Below are 16,767 nucleotides of genomic sequence, written 5' to 3'. Positions count from 1 at the left end.
CCCCCCCCCCAGAAAGTCCTGATTATAGCCAATTGCGTCGCGCCATTCGATAACTTTATCCGACGCAATGCGGCCGCAGAAGGGCCAACGTATCGTGCATATATTCAGCCATGTCAAGTGATTTATTGGCCTCCAGTCTGTACACTTGGCGAAATTGACTGAAATTCGATTCTGGGTGTGTAGCACATGCGAGTACGCACACTAGATTGTTTTTCCCCATAACAACAAAGTGGAACCTAAAGGTATCCTATGTACTGCAACATAGCAACAGGAGGCAAAGTAGCATAGTGAAGTGTATCTGGACATTTATCCGCTCGACGTTCTGCGGTTTAAATTGAAGTAAGTCAGTACCGATGATCAAACACAACTAACAGATAACCCCGGCAGCTTACATGCTACTCTTCCCCTATTAGCAATTCGCAATGTTTTTTGGGCAGGTTTTGATAGCACGTTTCTTATCTTAATTTTGCTTCTGTCCTAAATTTGCAATTCCCATGGTAATCAAGTGGCTTCCCCTGAGAGTCAAAGTAATACATGGAGTTCATGCAACAAAGGAACGCCAAAAAGCCGAAGGAATGTTGGAGCAACGCTTATGGTGAAAATTCACGAAAATTCACCTTCTTTGGTTGTAGGGTCACCACAAGAGAATGATAGTACGGACGGATTAGAGCAGTCTAGAAAAACGTTTACCTTAATTACTGCAGAGCCTTGTTGAAAATTGGACGGGATTCCCATAAGGATAAAATGCGATGGGAAATAGTGCGGAAGCTGTTGACAGGGTGACTCACATACTGCATGAGCAAGTTCAAGTAGACAGTTTGTTCCCAGTTAACCGAACCATCGCCGGGCGAGGGAAGATTCGGACTATTTTTTCGTAACACACGAAGTACACACTACAAGGAGAACGCATAGAAGAAAGTGCAGGATACAAGGATACTCTGATAAAACCTCATAAGGCACGGGGGGTTGCGATACAACTCAGCGACCAAATGAGCATGACTGAGTTCAAACTGCTCACGAACAACGACGAAACGAATAATTATATTGCCGATCAGCCGCTCGTTACGTCAGCTGATTAGCCGGAATACCACCAGTTTGAAACTATCTGAAGTTTCATGGGATGTGCACTGCTGGTGACTCCAATAAGGATGAAACGACTGCAGAGTACTTCTCGGATTTTGGCAAAGAACGACTTCACTTTTGGAACAAGACTTCGGTTGAAATTTCCAAATCTTCTCATTATAAAAAGAACCGAAAAAAGTTGTAGTGTGCTTAACAAGCGTTTTTATGGGATCGTAGTTATGGTTAGGGAAGTTTGTTGTACCGCATGAAGACCAATGTGGATACGTAGCCGTCAGACTGTTCAGCTCTTGTGACTTGAAGTGGAAAACACTCAAAATCGTTTATATCAGTGCATATCTCCGCCACCAAGTGAAGCCACTAAAATGATTCTCCTCAAGCGACTGCTCCCAAGACTTCGGCAGAGTGGTTTTCCCCGAACGAGTCGCTCTCCAGGGGAGACCAATCACACCTCTAGTTTGACAAGTCAACCGAATCACCCGAGCGTCAAAGAGTGAATGTTTTGGAGGATTCATTCAGTGTTCTAAGTTCCCTCATTCCATTATCTGATACTACTCATTAGGTCAATGAAGACTCGGGACACCACAGCTGGTCAGCTAATCCTGGTCCCCGAATTTCTATCAATTTCGTTTCGTACTTGAAGACCAAAGTGCAATTATATGATTCCTTCTAAGTTTCGACCTCAATAACTTACCGTAACATAACAGGCAAAAGTTGTTCAAGGTTTTGGACGCCGGAGACTGGGTTGAACAATTTCAGGGCGATTTACTTTAAAGCACCATAGATACTACACACCATATTCTAACGAAACAAAAAGTGACGTGTGTTTAGAACATGGCAGTCCTAACGAACTCATAATACAGAAGGCTGGGATGCAATGAGCACCTCACAATTTATGTTTTTATGTTATGTGTTGGATTAGTGCAGTGTATTGCTGCTACCCAACCAATGAATGGATGCCTTCGAGGACAACGTGAGTGTTAAATGTGATCGATAGCGACCCCATGTAATGCGATCCGCAGACCGGTGGTACGAAAGACAGAAAATTCAATAGTTCTGCGTAACCCAGCGGGGGATAAATGCGTCTCGCATGGCCTTCGTCACATCAGTGATTCAGCTGAGGAAAGCGTGATCTGACCGAAATAATATAGCATAAAAACTCTCCAACGTCGCTCCAACAGAACTGTTACCCGAGGTAAGAATGACTATGTATAAGTGAAAAATTCCACTTATTACAACTACTCACTTTTGACCCAGGACCCCGTTGTTTATCCACAAAGAATAGGAGATCATCGCGTGGGCCGTGGGCAGAATGGGAAGCTGCAGAATTAACTAAGAAGCCTTGGGAGAACAAGTTGCACCAAGAATCTATTGAAGACTGAAATCCAGGGTATTCGGAATCACTGATAAGGGACTGCGCTGGAACAGAGAGTTAAACCGTTTGGATGAAAAGGGGAGGTCAGAAGTGAAACGAGAAATAAGCAAAACACATGTAAGTACAGAAACTGAACAGGGAAGATAAAAAAAGCTGGGAATAACTTTTCATGTGCTTTACAGTTAACAAATCACACAAAGTACTTCTGAAGAAAGGTGAAATCGGTCATGTTGGGGAGGTGATCGTAGGGGAGTTCCACGCATATTCATCCGGTAGTATTAGAGGGGGAGATAGGGGGATAGCATACAGAAATAGAAGTCACGTGGAATATTTAGCCAGGGGTTGAGCAAGAAACACAGGGTGGTCGAACTCACCAGTTTGCTGTTCACGAATCTGAATTATCGTCGCCAAAAGGTAAGAAAAAGTTGAGTCCGAATATGGGCTTGCTTCGCTCATAATACGTCCGGAGGTCAAGGACTGAGTTTCACCTACTTGATGACTACTAGAAGACACTGTAACAGAAGATAGATATAAGGAATAATAACACATTTGAAACAATTGCGAGCTGAAGTCTGAAGTAGCCCATGTGCGTTTTTATTTGAATACAAAGGAAACTGAAATGGATGGCCTATAAATCCGTTCTAGGCTGAGTGACGCAAGTAACCACATATGACCCGGAGTAGATGGCCCCACCCCGAAAAGCACGAGACCATAAATTACATACGAAATCGACTGCTTTCACTGGTTCATATGCCTTGCACTAACTACAAGGTTCCCTCGAAAGTATGATGCATCAGAAGATCGATAAGGTATGTAAACCTTTCATTCGATGCCAAGCTCTGTTAAAAGTTTGTCAATATGGCAACCGGATGCCAAAATACCGAGGACACAGAAAGTAAGCTTATGTGCTGAATATACTACAGCGCGTACCTTGTCTCGAAACAAGGCCTTTGAGTTGGGGCATTTCAATCTTGTTAACCCATAACTCACGTCCGCAGCGGAAGCTTGCCTGCGGATTTAATTCGCTTTCTAGTCACTACCGTCGTTCAACTCTGATGTCTACTAAAGCCAACCAGAATGCCGCTTCGACAAATCAAGCAATCCGCTCTTGGTGTTTTTTCCACGTATATATAGAAGTACATATTTCACGCAGGCTTTATTTTTTTATGCTGACACACCTTGCGTCACTGGAACATGCACATGAACCCCAAGCCTATTCATGAATCTCGAACTAATAAATGCTCGTCGCATGACGCGACAGCACAGCGGTTCACACGGTTTGCAGCCTAAGAGCTACATATGAACGCGTATTGTCGACATCGTCAACTCGTATCCGAGTCATCGGACAATATCAGCCATCCGAAAGATGGCGGCCCAGAGGCTTGGAAGGTTGAATAGTGAAAGTTAGCTGACTTGATTCGCTTGGCTGGAGCCACGTGTATTTTTAAATCACAGAAAACCAAAAACTTCAACTTAGACGACTAAGCCTTAGAAACCAAAGCAGGATGGCAGGTCCTATTGTGTTGCAAATTTTGGTGAGCGTAATTCATGGGTGTGCTGTTCACTAGCTGATTCTATGCACACGCATGTAGAGGTATGACGGCTGTTGACCGGCGGATCCGTCCCGAGTCCCAGGCAGTAAGCACAGAGACAGTGTTTTCATGGGAACAGTAGTATTGTGCGGTCCAAGAATGACTCACATTGAGATTTTTTTGGGAAGGGAGATGCCTGTAGGAAAGGTATTTCAAAAGGCAGTATGACCTTACCGCCTCGTGTACATACCAGCTTCTGATAGAAACAACAGCGTCTGATTGCTCCGTTTTGTGAAACTCAGGATTCTAGAGAAATATTTCTCTACAGGGGTGTCCTCCTGAGTGACCAATAGGAAACATATTGCATGCTTTCTGTATTCGAAGTACGGTATTTGAGTCCGGGTGTTTTAGGTAACTTCTTGGAGGGTAAGATGGACTATTCCACTTCAACTGATAGGAGCCGTCGATGATTTTGCATATCACTGATTCGCACATACCAGTCCCCACGTCGGAAACTAGTGAAAATTCTATACAGCATTTTCAGAAGGAAAGCAACCACTCATGACAGGCCATCACCAAGACGTATTTTTACATGACGGGGACCACGATACTTATCGAATACTCTAGAACTGCCAGGTCATCATCTATCGCTTCGTCCGATCCTATAGTTGCATTGCCTTCAATGGGTGTTTTAATCCTGAATTTTCACAACTGGTGCTGTGGGCGTATCCAAGTCAATTCGTCTCTTCAACGAGTTCAATGGTGTAGCGGCTACATGAACCGGGTGTGATCACGACAAACTCTCTGGAGTGACACCCGAAACTAAAAAAATACGAACCACTGGTATGTGGCAACTCAACTGGATTGTCGCCCTTTCGGGAGCGAACGAAAGTGACCCATCTTTCGTTCAACAGGATTTTCCCTAGGGAGGGGATTACAATATAAAAATCGCGATTGTCTACTCAATGGCGGCGTTAACTCTTGGTAAAGTTTCTCAATGGCAGAGTACATACTGACGGCGCTGTTTGAGTACTCGTCAGTAAATTCTTGGCGAAGAGAAAACCAGCATGGTGCCTAGGAATTTCTTATTGACTAGTTAGTTTGTGCAGGATAATACCAGAGAGCACTCCGGCTCTCAGGCTGATGCTGCGGTGGCCTTTTCACGACAATTTAGCCACCTTTTTGGAGACTGGAGCCAATATCAAAGTAACTGACCCACCAGTATTGTGTTATTATTTGTTAACCATGACTTGGTTGCTTCTTTTAGGGATGTGGAGTGCATACCATCCGAGCCGTGTTTCGATATGTTGAATGGAGGATAGCTCATAAATTCCTGTGACCGATAATAAAATTGCCTCAATGTCTCATCCAGATTCATATGGCTTTTTCAGAGATTGCGTTATGAAGATCGATTGGGCTGTTTTCTGAGGTATTCAGACCCTCGCCTAAGCAGGTTTCGCGCAGTGACTGCTGTCTCTCAGACGTCCGGCTTCATCTGGGCAGTCAATCGAACTAAGTATCATCGATTGCGAAAGCCCAATTTTCTGGACTTTTGCTATCCACAAGTAATTTCTGTATTTCCTTAAGCAGTTAACCGTTTGGAGGTCGACGGGTGTGTGCGCGCCAATACTGCTGCTAGTTGTTGATGTCGCCTTCCATGGTATTAGGCGGTCAAGTGTTTTCTTCCTGTGAGATCCGACTGCTCCGGAGAATAGTCGCAAGAGTTTACAGCATAGTTCTCCCATTCATTTTCTCACAGACGTCTTTATTATAACTGTTTCTGAGAATTTTCCACACTTTCCGACCAATTCAGATGGATTTTGTTGAGCTGTACTGTACCAATCTAACCATGCTTCAGTTTGGATAAATGCGCAAGAAATCGAACTGAAAAACATGATCCAAAAAACGAATGTCTTGGATTAATTGTTTCCGTATAGGAGTTTACTCTACAGAAAGTGTTTCCGAAAAGTTGCACTTCCGAAAAGAGGTCATCATTCCCAAAACTGAATCCGAAAATCTTGCCCAGTAAATGCAAATAACGTAGCGTCCGTCACATAACTGAACGAGATGTCAGGAAACCGCGGAACATCCAAACCATCGTTCCTAACATTTGTGGACAACGCAACAGAATTGCCATGTATTCTGTAAGGGACTAGTTAGCAGTACACTTTGCTTCTGACTGTCATCTAGTGTACTTGGCATCTAGGTACACTTTATGAACAGTACAACAGTACAACTTATGTCGGGAGGGGGCGAGATAATTTATGTGGTTAGAGCGCGAATTTACTGACCGGGAGGTCCGTGGTTCGAACCCGACCCCTCCACCTTGACTTCTCCTGTCTAGGCTTGGGCAACCAGTCCTCATGCTTCCTTCGGAGGGCATGACGGCTATGCCCCGGAAGGGTGTAACAGCTGAACTATTTGGGGACAAAGACGCAAGGGGAACTGTTTGAGGGTATCTGGGACATACACGAAACTTAGTGTGCCTGAAGTTGTTAGATTTGAAGGGAGATTCGGCTGACAGACTTGAACCTTGCTTTAATTATGGATTATGATATCATTCTAAACAAGACTGATAAAGTGCGCATTAAAATAAACGTCAAAAGATAAAACACTGAAGTTGGAAACAAACCAACCTTGTGCAAGTTACTGCCGACTCCCGAAGAATGAAACCGGAAATACTTCATCTTGTTATGTGGTTTGCGTGTCGAGGTAAGTTGAATGTGCACGTAAAATGAGTACCGCTTTCAATACATCATTAACAAACGGTAAGAACCTCCGGAACCCATAGGTACGGTGATAAAAAATGTCCCATTTACAGAAAGGATAACTTACGAAAACCATTTTATCTAGTCGCTCAAACTGTGTTACTCTAATACAACTTGGAATCTATACAATACTAATTCGAGCCTAACATGTATCGGCTAAAAACCCCAGTACCTATTTCATATGAATCTTATGTGGGACAGTACATTGAGAAACAGAACAGGGGAGAGAAGGAAACAAAATGGGTGCATGGGACTTACTTATTGCCAGAGACTAGGACCGCAGAAGACATTGAATGAACTGCAATTGGCGGAAAACCAGAACCGGTAAGACGTAAGGCACTGAAAGACAGAAAAGAAAAAGCTAGGAACCGCGCTCTAGATCATAAAGCTATACATCTATTCGTTCCACCTCCATTATCAGCAAATGTGTACCGGTTCCATCCTACAAGTAGGGATGGCTTGGGAAAAGAAGACAATCGGTAAAAAAATAGGGTGATAGGTATGTTACGGTAGTGTCGTCTTTGGTAGTGGCGATAAAATCGCATAGACGCAACATCTTGAGAGAAGGATACAGAGTGGAGATCAATGACTTGATCCAGTACAGTGACGAAAGACAGCGACAAAAGAGCTCCGTCTGGGACATGTGAACAGTACTATAGAATAAGGCAAACCGAGCGACTGTGCAAAACCTTATGTGGAGTTGTACTAGGCGTTTTTTGGGAAGATGAAAAAGACCCACTCTCTGGGAATCGCTTAACGCAAGGGATTCCAAATAAACAGACTGAAAGAAGCTGCAAAACCACCAGTCTGAGTAAGTCCAAGATGAATATGGAATAACACCCGGAGAGCAGTAAGTTAAGAGGAGCATAACAGTGAGAGAAGTTAACAGAAAATGACTAAGCGATCGCCCTCCGGTTGTCACAACTCCGAATGAAAGCAGAGCGGGTGGGCGAAGGGATGTGAAACAATGAAGGGTGGCATTGACAGTAAATGCATGGATTATGGAAACAGTATTTTAGAGAAGGCCGCTGATGCGATAAGAATCAGTTATTGAATAATAAAAGTCTCTGGAGAACTATGTCCAGACGCAGATGCAAGTACTGAAGAACCACCTCTTTTCCGACTTGTAAAACCCTTCGACCCTTAATTTCACAGGAGGTGAGCAGTAAAACCAAAAGTGCTGCAAAAAATGTCATATGGTTATGTAAATATTTGCATAGTAATTAAGAATATGATCACAATCGTTCAGGTGTAACACCATTTCGGTGCCCAGCTGCTATACTACCCGAAGGAAGAGTGAGGACCAAGTTGCCCAAGTCAAGACAGGAGAAGTCGGGATGCAGAGATCGGATTCGAACTACGGATCTTCCAGTGGCCCAGTACCTATTTCATATGAATCTTATGTGGGACAGTACATTGAGAAACAGAACAGGGGAGAGAAGGAAACAAAATGGGTGCATGGGACTTACTTATTGCCAGAGACTAGGACCGCAGAAGACATTGAATGAACTGCAATTGGCGGAAAACCAGAACCGGTAAGACGTAAGGCACTGAAAGACAGAAAAGAAAAAGCTAGGAACCGCGCTCTAGATCATAAAGCTATACATCTATTCGTTCCACCTCCATTATCAGCAAATGTGTACCGGTTCCATCCTACAAGTAGGGATGGCTTGGGAAAAGAAGACAATCGGTAAAAAAATAGGGTGATAGGTATGTTACGGTAGTGTCGTCTTTGGTAGTGGCGATAAAATCGCATAGACGCAACATCTTGAGAGAAGGATACAGAGTGGAGATCAATGACTTGATCCAGTACAGTGACGAAAGACAGCGACAAAAGAGCTCCGTCTGGGACATGTGAACAGTACTATAGAATAAGGCAAACCGAGCGACTGTGCAAAACCTTATGTGGAGTTGTACTAGGCGTTTTTTGGGAAGATGAAAAAGACCCACTCTCTGGGAATCGCTTAACGCAAGGGATTCCAAATAAACAGACTGAAAGAAGCTGCAAAACCACCAGTCTGAGTAAGTCCAAGATGAATATGGAATAACACCCGGAGAGCAGTAAGTTAAGAGGAGCATAACAGTGAGAGAAGTTAACAGAAAATGACTAAGCGATCGCCCTCCGGTTGTCACAACTCCGAATGAAAGCAGAGCGGGTGGGCGAAGGGATGTGAAACAATGAAGGGTGGCATTGACAGTAAATGCATGGATTATGGAAACAGTATTTTAGAGAAGGCCGCTGATGCGATAAGAATCAGTTATTGAATAATAAAAGTCTCTGGAGAACTATGTCCAGACGCAGATGCAAGTACTGAAGAACCACCTCTTTTCCGACTTGTAAAACCCTTCGACCCTTAATTTCACAGGAGGTGAGCAGTAAAACCAAAAGTGCTGCAAAAAATGTCATATGGTTATGTAAATATTTGCATAGTAATTAAGAATATGATCACAATCGTTCAGGTGTAACACCATTTCGGTGCCCAGCTGCTATACTACCCGAAGGAAGAGTGAGGACCAAGTTGCCCAAGTCAAGACAGGAGAAGTCGGGATGCAGAGATCGGATTCGAACTACGGATCTTCCAGTGGGTAAATTTGCGCTCTAATCACTAAGCCATCTCACCCCATAGTGACTGCTTCGTAATTGCATCAAGGGAGACCCCTACGAATGGACCCCATTCCCCGGAAAGATACATAGCATCATTCGCGGGGGTATTGATGTGAACTCTTGAGAATTTAACGGCTTCGTTCTACTAGGGTACCCCATATATCACATCTATCGGGCAGTTGTAGCTGTGTAAGGATCGCAGATTCATTTTCCGAACAGTGTACACATTACTGACGATACAGTACTACTACTTTCAATGACCCTGGAATAAAGAATCAAATCTTAGAGGTTTCTGAATATCAGGGTACGCGTCAGAAATCCTCCACAAATTAGCAGGGGCAGGTTTAATGCTAAATGCAACGGCCGGTGTAAGGTAAAATCAACATCATCATCACCATCGATGACAAAAATATCAGATGAGAACACTGATGCTTCACTGCCGTATGGTGCTAGATACGGCTTTCTAAACAAGAATATCATGAATCAGAGTCGGACTAGGCACCAGTAGACGTGTATAAACCGATGCAGTGATGCGAGAAACATAAGAAAGTCGTACATTGTCAAGCGCAGCAGATGTGTTGTCAAACCAAGGATTTGGCCAGCTAATGTTCACTCGTTCACCACACCAGGACACCGTGTAGCCATGAGGATCTTATCAAGACGCATCCGGGCGAACAGAAGAGAATTAACAAGGGGTGTCTACATACAAAAAAACGAGTGTTTTGTTACCAGTATGGATTCGAAAGCATCTAAGTCTATTCATATATAATTAACAACCATAATCCACGGGTCTACTGCAGTACGTAGAGATGTATGTTAACATGGTAATCCACGGTGATGCCATAGGGTCTGCCTTAAATTTGTGGGTAACTTGCTAAGTAAAATGGCTGAGTACAAATATGCGCGGCAGAAGACACAATAGTCACTCCAAGAGGGACCACTCTTCCCAATGAAGTACGACAACTTCACGCTTGAACCGTGAGTGATATCTTTGAGAGACGATCTTCCCAAGTCCCAACAAGAACCAACCTCAATGCTCTCAGGGGAGGGGCCGAGTACGAACAAATGAGCAGAATAGGATATTTATGCTTTGAGCCTTCAGCTAATTTTACGTTAGTTAGGTGCGTCAACAATGGCATCAAGGCAACACAGTTCTCTCTAAGGAACGAACGGTCTCATAATACGAAACACTCCTTTGTAAGAACAGCCTACCAATTTATCTGTTGTGATCTTAGACTTCATCAAGTCCCCCTCGGAAGAGGCCACGTATCGAAGCAGGTGCTAGAGTGAAAAGAAGGGAAAAAGAGCGGGGGTAAGGGAGGTGACCTAGTGCTGGCCTATGTGAAGCATTCTGAGTTGCCTACACCTCCAACCGCTCAATCAGATAATCTGGAAATAAACTGACAACACGAACACCACTGACGTCGATTAGCCACCATTTCTTGCAACGTCTCCAGCCAAGCTTAGACGGGGTCACGGGAGGCGTACAACTTCAACAACGCCCAAACTCTTCGTGAACTCTCTCATGGAAGGAGGCACGGAGAACAACCCTCATTTCAGTAAACGGTGTTTCGGCATGCGTAGCACATGACCAAGCCATCGTAATCGGTAATTCTGGATGCTTTCCCGGATTGAAGTACCTGCATCACAACCAAAACCCCGTTTTCTAATCACCTCGTTACTAACACGCTGACACCATCCAAAACCACCCACGCTCCTGAGGCACCGGTGGTCAAAAACCTGAAGACGCCTCCCATCATCTGTCCGCACAGGTCATGTCTCACACCCAAACAACACAACCCTTACTGTAGCCTGGTACACACGACCTTCAAGATCTAGTGAGGTGACTTTTTGACACAACAAGTGACGCAAATTAGCAAACTTAATTCGAGCCTTTGAGATTCTTGCACTGACTTCATCAGACGCACTTCCGTCAGGGCTAATACAACTACCGAGGTATGTGAAGTTTTCCACAATCTCCAGTGATTCTCCTTGAATCGTAAGGGATGTGTTCGGAGACTGCACGTTCTGAAGCATGACTTTGCACTTTGAAGGTGCATGGCGCATGCCAAAAGACGGTATGACAGTGGTCAGTTTATTCAAAAAAGCTTGTGCTTCCCTTTGGTCTTCAAAGATGAGGGCAATGTCATCTGCATACTCCAAATCGAAAAGCCTCTCGCTAGCAACAATTTGGATACCGGGGTTTTGAAGACCACCCATTATTTCATCACTGATGAAGTTGAACAAGAATGGAGAGAGTGGACACCCTTGTCCCACGCCACTTTTTGTAGGAAAGTTTTTGGATAGCTCACCATATACTCTCACCCGCCCAGAAGTATGTGAATATAGGGATCGGATTATGCTTACAAACTTTTGGGACATACCCTGTTGAGCAACTGTAGTTAACAGTACTGATCGATCGACATAATCAAACGCAACCTTGAAGTCAAGGTATGCCAAGATTATCGGGGTCGTCTGTACATGTGGCCTTGCTCTAACATCTGACGGAGTGTAAAGATGTGATCAACGCAGCTACTATCGATTCACCCCAGTTGTTTGGGACAGCCTCCTTCTCCCATATAGAACCAAACATGCTAGACAGGCACTAGTTGAGGAGTCCACCGCCATTCTCGAAAAGAGAAGGTGGAACGTCGTTATGACCAGCAGCACGATAACGGTTGAGTAGGGAAAGACACTCGGACACTTCTCAGACTGAAGGCGGCTTAATATTTACGGTCCACCTTTCTGTTGAAAGCCAGGATTCTGGATTGGAGGTAGCAGGTGGCCAGCTGAATGGCTGTTCGAAGTACTATGCCCTGCGGTCCAAACGTTCTGCTTTGTTGCATATCAGAGGGCCATTTTGGTCACTGATTACTTCGCTGGCAAGAAGTTTCCGAGGACCAGTCGAACGAAGCGAGCGGAACAGCTTGCGCCCGTTTCCAGCACTCTTCCATTTATTCGGCCTTTCGGGCCCACCAAACTTCTCGGCCTGTGTGGACACCCAACTTCACCTGACGTCGGATCATACGTCGGGTGAAGTTGTGGTGGTGGCCAGGTAGAATCTATCGCTGGGTCTCCAGGAAAGACGCGGTCCTATCAGAGATCCAATGTTTGGATAAGTTTAGCTGGGTTGTACCGCAAACAGACATTTCGGCTTTTAGTAGCGCTTGGAGTCCACTCTGGTGTTCCACAAGAAGCTGCAGGCGGTGACAGGCCCTCGCCACCGATAACTGACGGCGATGTGCTCTATTTGGATTCGGCGCTGGTGGGCACCACGTTGTCAAACGATTTCCGCTGTTCCGGAAACTCGTACTGGACAGGGACAGCTTGTGATCGGCACACATTTGAAGTAAGCGGTCTCTGTTATCCGTGCGTCTCGTGTCTAAACCAAGACGACCACCCAATCGCACGTCAGCAACGCTTAGTCTACCTACCTGGGTGTTCATGCCACCAGCAACCACAGCGATATCTGAGCTTTTAGCCTGCTGTAGAAGGGCACCTAGAGCGTCAAAGAAACTGTCCTTGGCAGATCCAAAGCTACAGTCAGTTGGAGCGTAAGCAGAAACAATGAACAGAGTAAGATGAACCTCACTTCCTCTAGATTCTCGCAGAGACGTTGCCAAAAGAACCGCACAGAGGCGTTTATCAACGGGTATCCAATCAGGCAGTACAGTACAAAAGTTCTGGAGGAAATAACCCGCTGACGGTAGATAGGCTCAGGAGTCATTATAGGTTACGCTGGTTTGGCCACGTGCTCCGTATATCAGTCAACCGACTTCCTCAGACAAACTTTTTGCACAACCACGCAAAGAGTAGTAACGAGACAGTGGGTCAAGCAATGATTTAGCAGCGGAGTCTGCATGTGATTATCGAAAAACTCAGGCGCGCGGGTCATTGCCGTCTCCCTGGATGCGGACCGCGAGACGGGACATACGAACGGTTGGGGTCATGGATAGATATGGCCCAGTCTTGCGCTCAATGATGCATCCAAGCTGTTGGCTTCAATGCATAGTTTCCTCTCCTGATCTTCCCAATGAAAATTTCACTGGTACTCCGTAATTGAGGCCGCGGCTGCATCAGTTGAGGAAACAGAAGACTCACCAGTACTGGCTGCTGCTGTTTGGATATGCAGTTTCTGAGTCAGTGATTCAATGAGCTTCAGTTGCGCTTCTTCAAACTGCTTTCGTTGCTGCTGCAATAGTTCTCGGAGCTGATCAAATCCGATTGACATCGTGGGTTCCCGTTCGCCAATTGTTGTAACGGTATTTTCCTCAGCTTAGTTCTCGGTCTGAGCCTCCCAAGCTAGCGTTCACGTCAAAACAAACACCAAAGGTGCAAAAGGTCTATTAACGCCCAAAACGAAATCAGGAACAGTTGTAAAGCGCTTCGTATATATAGCGTAAGCGGCTATAACTTTCTGGAATTTCCGACGCGTTCTGGAGCTCCATTGGCAACCGGCATTTGGCCAATACTGGGTCATGATTGACTGTTGGGTCCAGATTGTTGACCAATCGGATCTCGCCTTGATGCCGGACCGGCAAGCGTCCCGAATTTTGGGCCAACCTCGAGCGGACCAGGCTTCTCGGCCGTAGCAGCCCCTAAAGACGTGCAGTATAGTGAGATCCGCGTGGATTCCTGCCTAACAGTACGTTTTTTGACGCATGAGCTACGTCAACTGCCACCGCCAATGCGCACGTCTACTTTTCCCTTCCCAAATGATCGGAAAGGAAATTGTGGAAGCCATAACCACTGTACGCCTAGTTGCTTTTTAGAGGTTGTGACAATCGCGTCACTTTGTGAGGAAACCCCTCTACACCAAGATCATCGGTGGGTTAATCAGAATGATCGATAATCGAACAAACTTTTCAATGAGCCTGGTAAGGCTCCAAACCCCTCTATTTTGTGTGGCAGAATTAAGATTGTGATACGGGTAACTTATTGTTGCGCTTTTGGGCTAGACCAGTCTCCACAATCAAGCAGTTTAGACAATTGCTTCATTCGCTCCAAGTATAGTTCATCGACAAAATCCTCATACCTACTGTTTTGTGAGTGAGAATTTCGAACCAAATCAAAAGGATGTCGTAAACAAATTTGCTACAAGGCCCCGGCAACCGGAAAGCGTCATTCCCCCTTGCAAGTTCACAGTCCCCATACAGTCCAATTCCCGCCCATCACACGGTTTCCTGTGTGATCAAATCATGTGTCTGTCCCCTAAACACTGTTCCCTGTCCAACCTGTCGCTCAGTGAATAAACAATCACGTACCAAACTCCATAGCTCAGATACACCTTGCAGCCGTCAATATCCTCATTCTCTGTCAAAATGGGCAATAGGCACCTCTTACGGAAAACTTGCTTTCCATTTTTGCCAATGTATGTTTTATCCCCAAAACGAATAGAATACACCATTTCAGTCCTGATCCTCAGACTACTTACGATTAATTCAAATGCCTCAAATTTTGCCCTTTCATTATGTGGTAATCCTGATAAAATGAATCGCGCTATCTTTGGTGTAAGAGTTGCACTCAGCCCCGGGAGTCAAAAAGATGGGTTCTATCGGGATCTGTCACTTCGCATTTCAGCAAAAAGAACAGGTATTTTTGTCCCGTTTGATGATATCAACGTCCACGTTGGACAACTGAGCCCCGAATGAGCAGAGTTAGGTGGTGAATCTGCAGTTGACGCTCAGCGTACAGATAATTAGGAGTAACTTCCTGATTGTGCACGGAAGTCTCTTCCTAGCCCATGCGAACCCTCGGCACAAACGTGGCCCCAACCACGAGCAGGTTATGCACTCCAACTTATCGATTGGCTGCACATACCCATTCCTTTTGGAGTACACAACTTAATTAGCGTCAATCGACTCTGATTCTATCAATGTGCGGATTTGTTTATCCGTTCGCTTACCCACAAGAGTGTATAACAAATTAAGATGGTTCAGTTCATTAACTTCGCAGCCTTCAGTAGCTCAACAAGTCGAGTTAATCTGGCTAGTGATTGCAGACGCCCGGAAACAAAAAAGTAATCGTTTAGCTGTAACGGCGCGTAGCTGCCACGCCACCCGAATGGAGCACGAGAGCAGAGATAGTGACAAGCTGAACTAGCTCAGAAAGGAGTGACTAAGATGGTCGGGTTGGGTTCGGGCCTTCGAGCTCGGCTCTTAGATTAAGACTAAAGTTCTCAGTTATGACCGCTGGCCCGACTGGAGCATAACAGTTCCAGGACCATATTGAAAACAATACGGAAAAAACACGCGTCTTTTCGTGCACAACAGGAGTGCAATGACTTTACCACGAACGAGTGAGTGCAGAATTACGTTGTTTTTCACCGTATCTGGGGTGCGTCTCTGCCGTTTAACCTGGTTGCAGTTGAGTGATTAGTTGGTTGCTATTGCTTCTGGGACACACCAGCACCCGAGCACGCGCGGCGAAAACCTCATCCCGATTGGTTCAAATCACAGGGCTAGAGGCGTCCTAAGCGGGCAACCCGAAGTTGATCTGTCAGCCTCAGGGGGTCTCTCAGTATTCGCACAATGGACTTGAATTTTCGAAGGACATGACTTTTCCCTACTGGGATAGAACAGACAGGCAAGTTAGTTCAGAACATCAGTTAGAAAGTTTGAGCTCCATTCAGGCATTCCAGGGTTCCAGTGATGCTAGGAAAGTAATCCACCAGAGGTTTGGTCGCTTCAGTGGAAAGTGAAATTTGGTTAGTTGCGAAAATATGGAGATAGATTTGATTGGTTATGGTTCGCTCACAAAATCAGCGAAATGCAACATTTAGGCGTGAAAAGTTTTGTTCCACTCGTGAAATTTTTGCAGCTAAGAGCATTGTGCAGCCAAGGAGAATCAAGGAGATGGTTTTTATTTGAGCCCTTAAAATCTCACGCAGTCGCACTTTTGTTAAAAATCGTTTAAAAGTGCTCACGGTCCACTATGTGTACGGGATTGTTATTTTCAATCGCCTCCACGACTCACCGTGATGTCTCCTCGAAGATGGTGGAAAACGTTGTGGAAAAGTTGTTCCTTCGCATGTTGTCCTCGTTACTAGTTTTGCACACAGTTTGAAGAGCGCATGAAACAAATTGCCGTAGTCTTTGTACGCGCAAACTCAAAATGAAGTAGCCACTCCTGACTAATATTGTAAGAAACTTCCCAATGCTGCAGTGGGCGTCCCAACAAACAAAGCAAAGGAGTTCTTCCGGGTCAGCATGTTTGGTGTATCTTTTTATGGTAGCATACTTTGTGTTGGGTGCACAGGTAAGTTTTATTTCCACCGCTGTACCGACATCTGGACGATACCAAGGGGCGAATAAGTTGGCTTTTGAGTGGCGTGAGCGGGCGGTACAATAAATTGTCAGTCTTATGGTGATCCTTCTGACCATGGTACATTTGTACTTTCTTTGTAAC

General features: G+C 45.1%; 1 protein-coding gene across 1 annotated transcript in view; it reads right to left on the bottom strand.

Moving 5' to 3' along the window:
• Positions 1–13,635, bottom strand: part of T265_11322 (hypothetical protein) — a gene marked incomplete at both ends in the record, with an annotated part of 32,763 nt that extends 19,128 nt beyond the window's left edge. The window contains 4 exons of the mRNA XM_009177947.1: positions 789–893; positions 2,327–2,483; positions 8,225–8,327; positions 13,462–13,635. Of these exons, the coding sequence (XP_009176211.1) occupies positions 789–893; positions 2,327–2,483; positions 8,225–8,327; positions 13,462–13,591 (495 nt within the window). The remainder of the gene's footprint in view (positions 1–788; positions 894–2,326; positions 2,484–8,224; positions 8,328–13,461) is intronic.
• Positions 13,636–16,767: the final 3,132 nt, after the last annotated feature.

Source organism: Opisthorchis viverrini (genome assembly GCF_000715545.1).
Source record: "Opisthorchis viverrini unplaced genomic scaffold opera_v5_475, whole genome shotgun sequence".
Taxonomy (NCBI): domain Eukaryota; kingdom Metazoa; phylum Platyhelminthes; class Trematoda; order Opisthorchiida; family Opisthorchiidae; genus Opisthorchis; species Opisthorchis viverrini.
The sequence above is the reverse complement of the archived record's forward strand: the minus strand, read 5'-3'. Positions and strand labels throughout refer to the sequence as shown.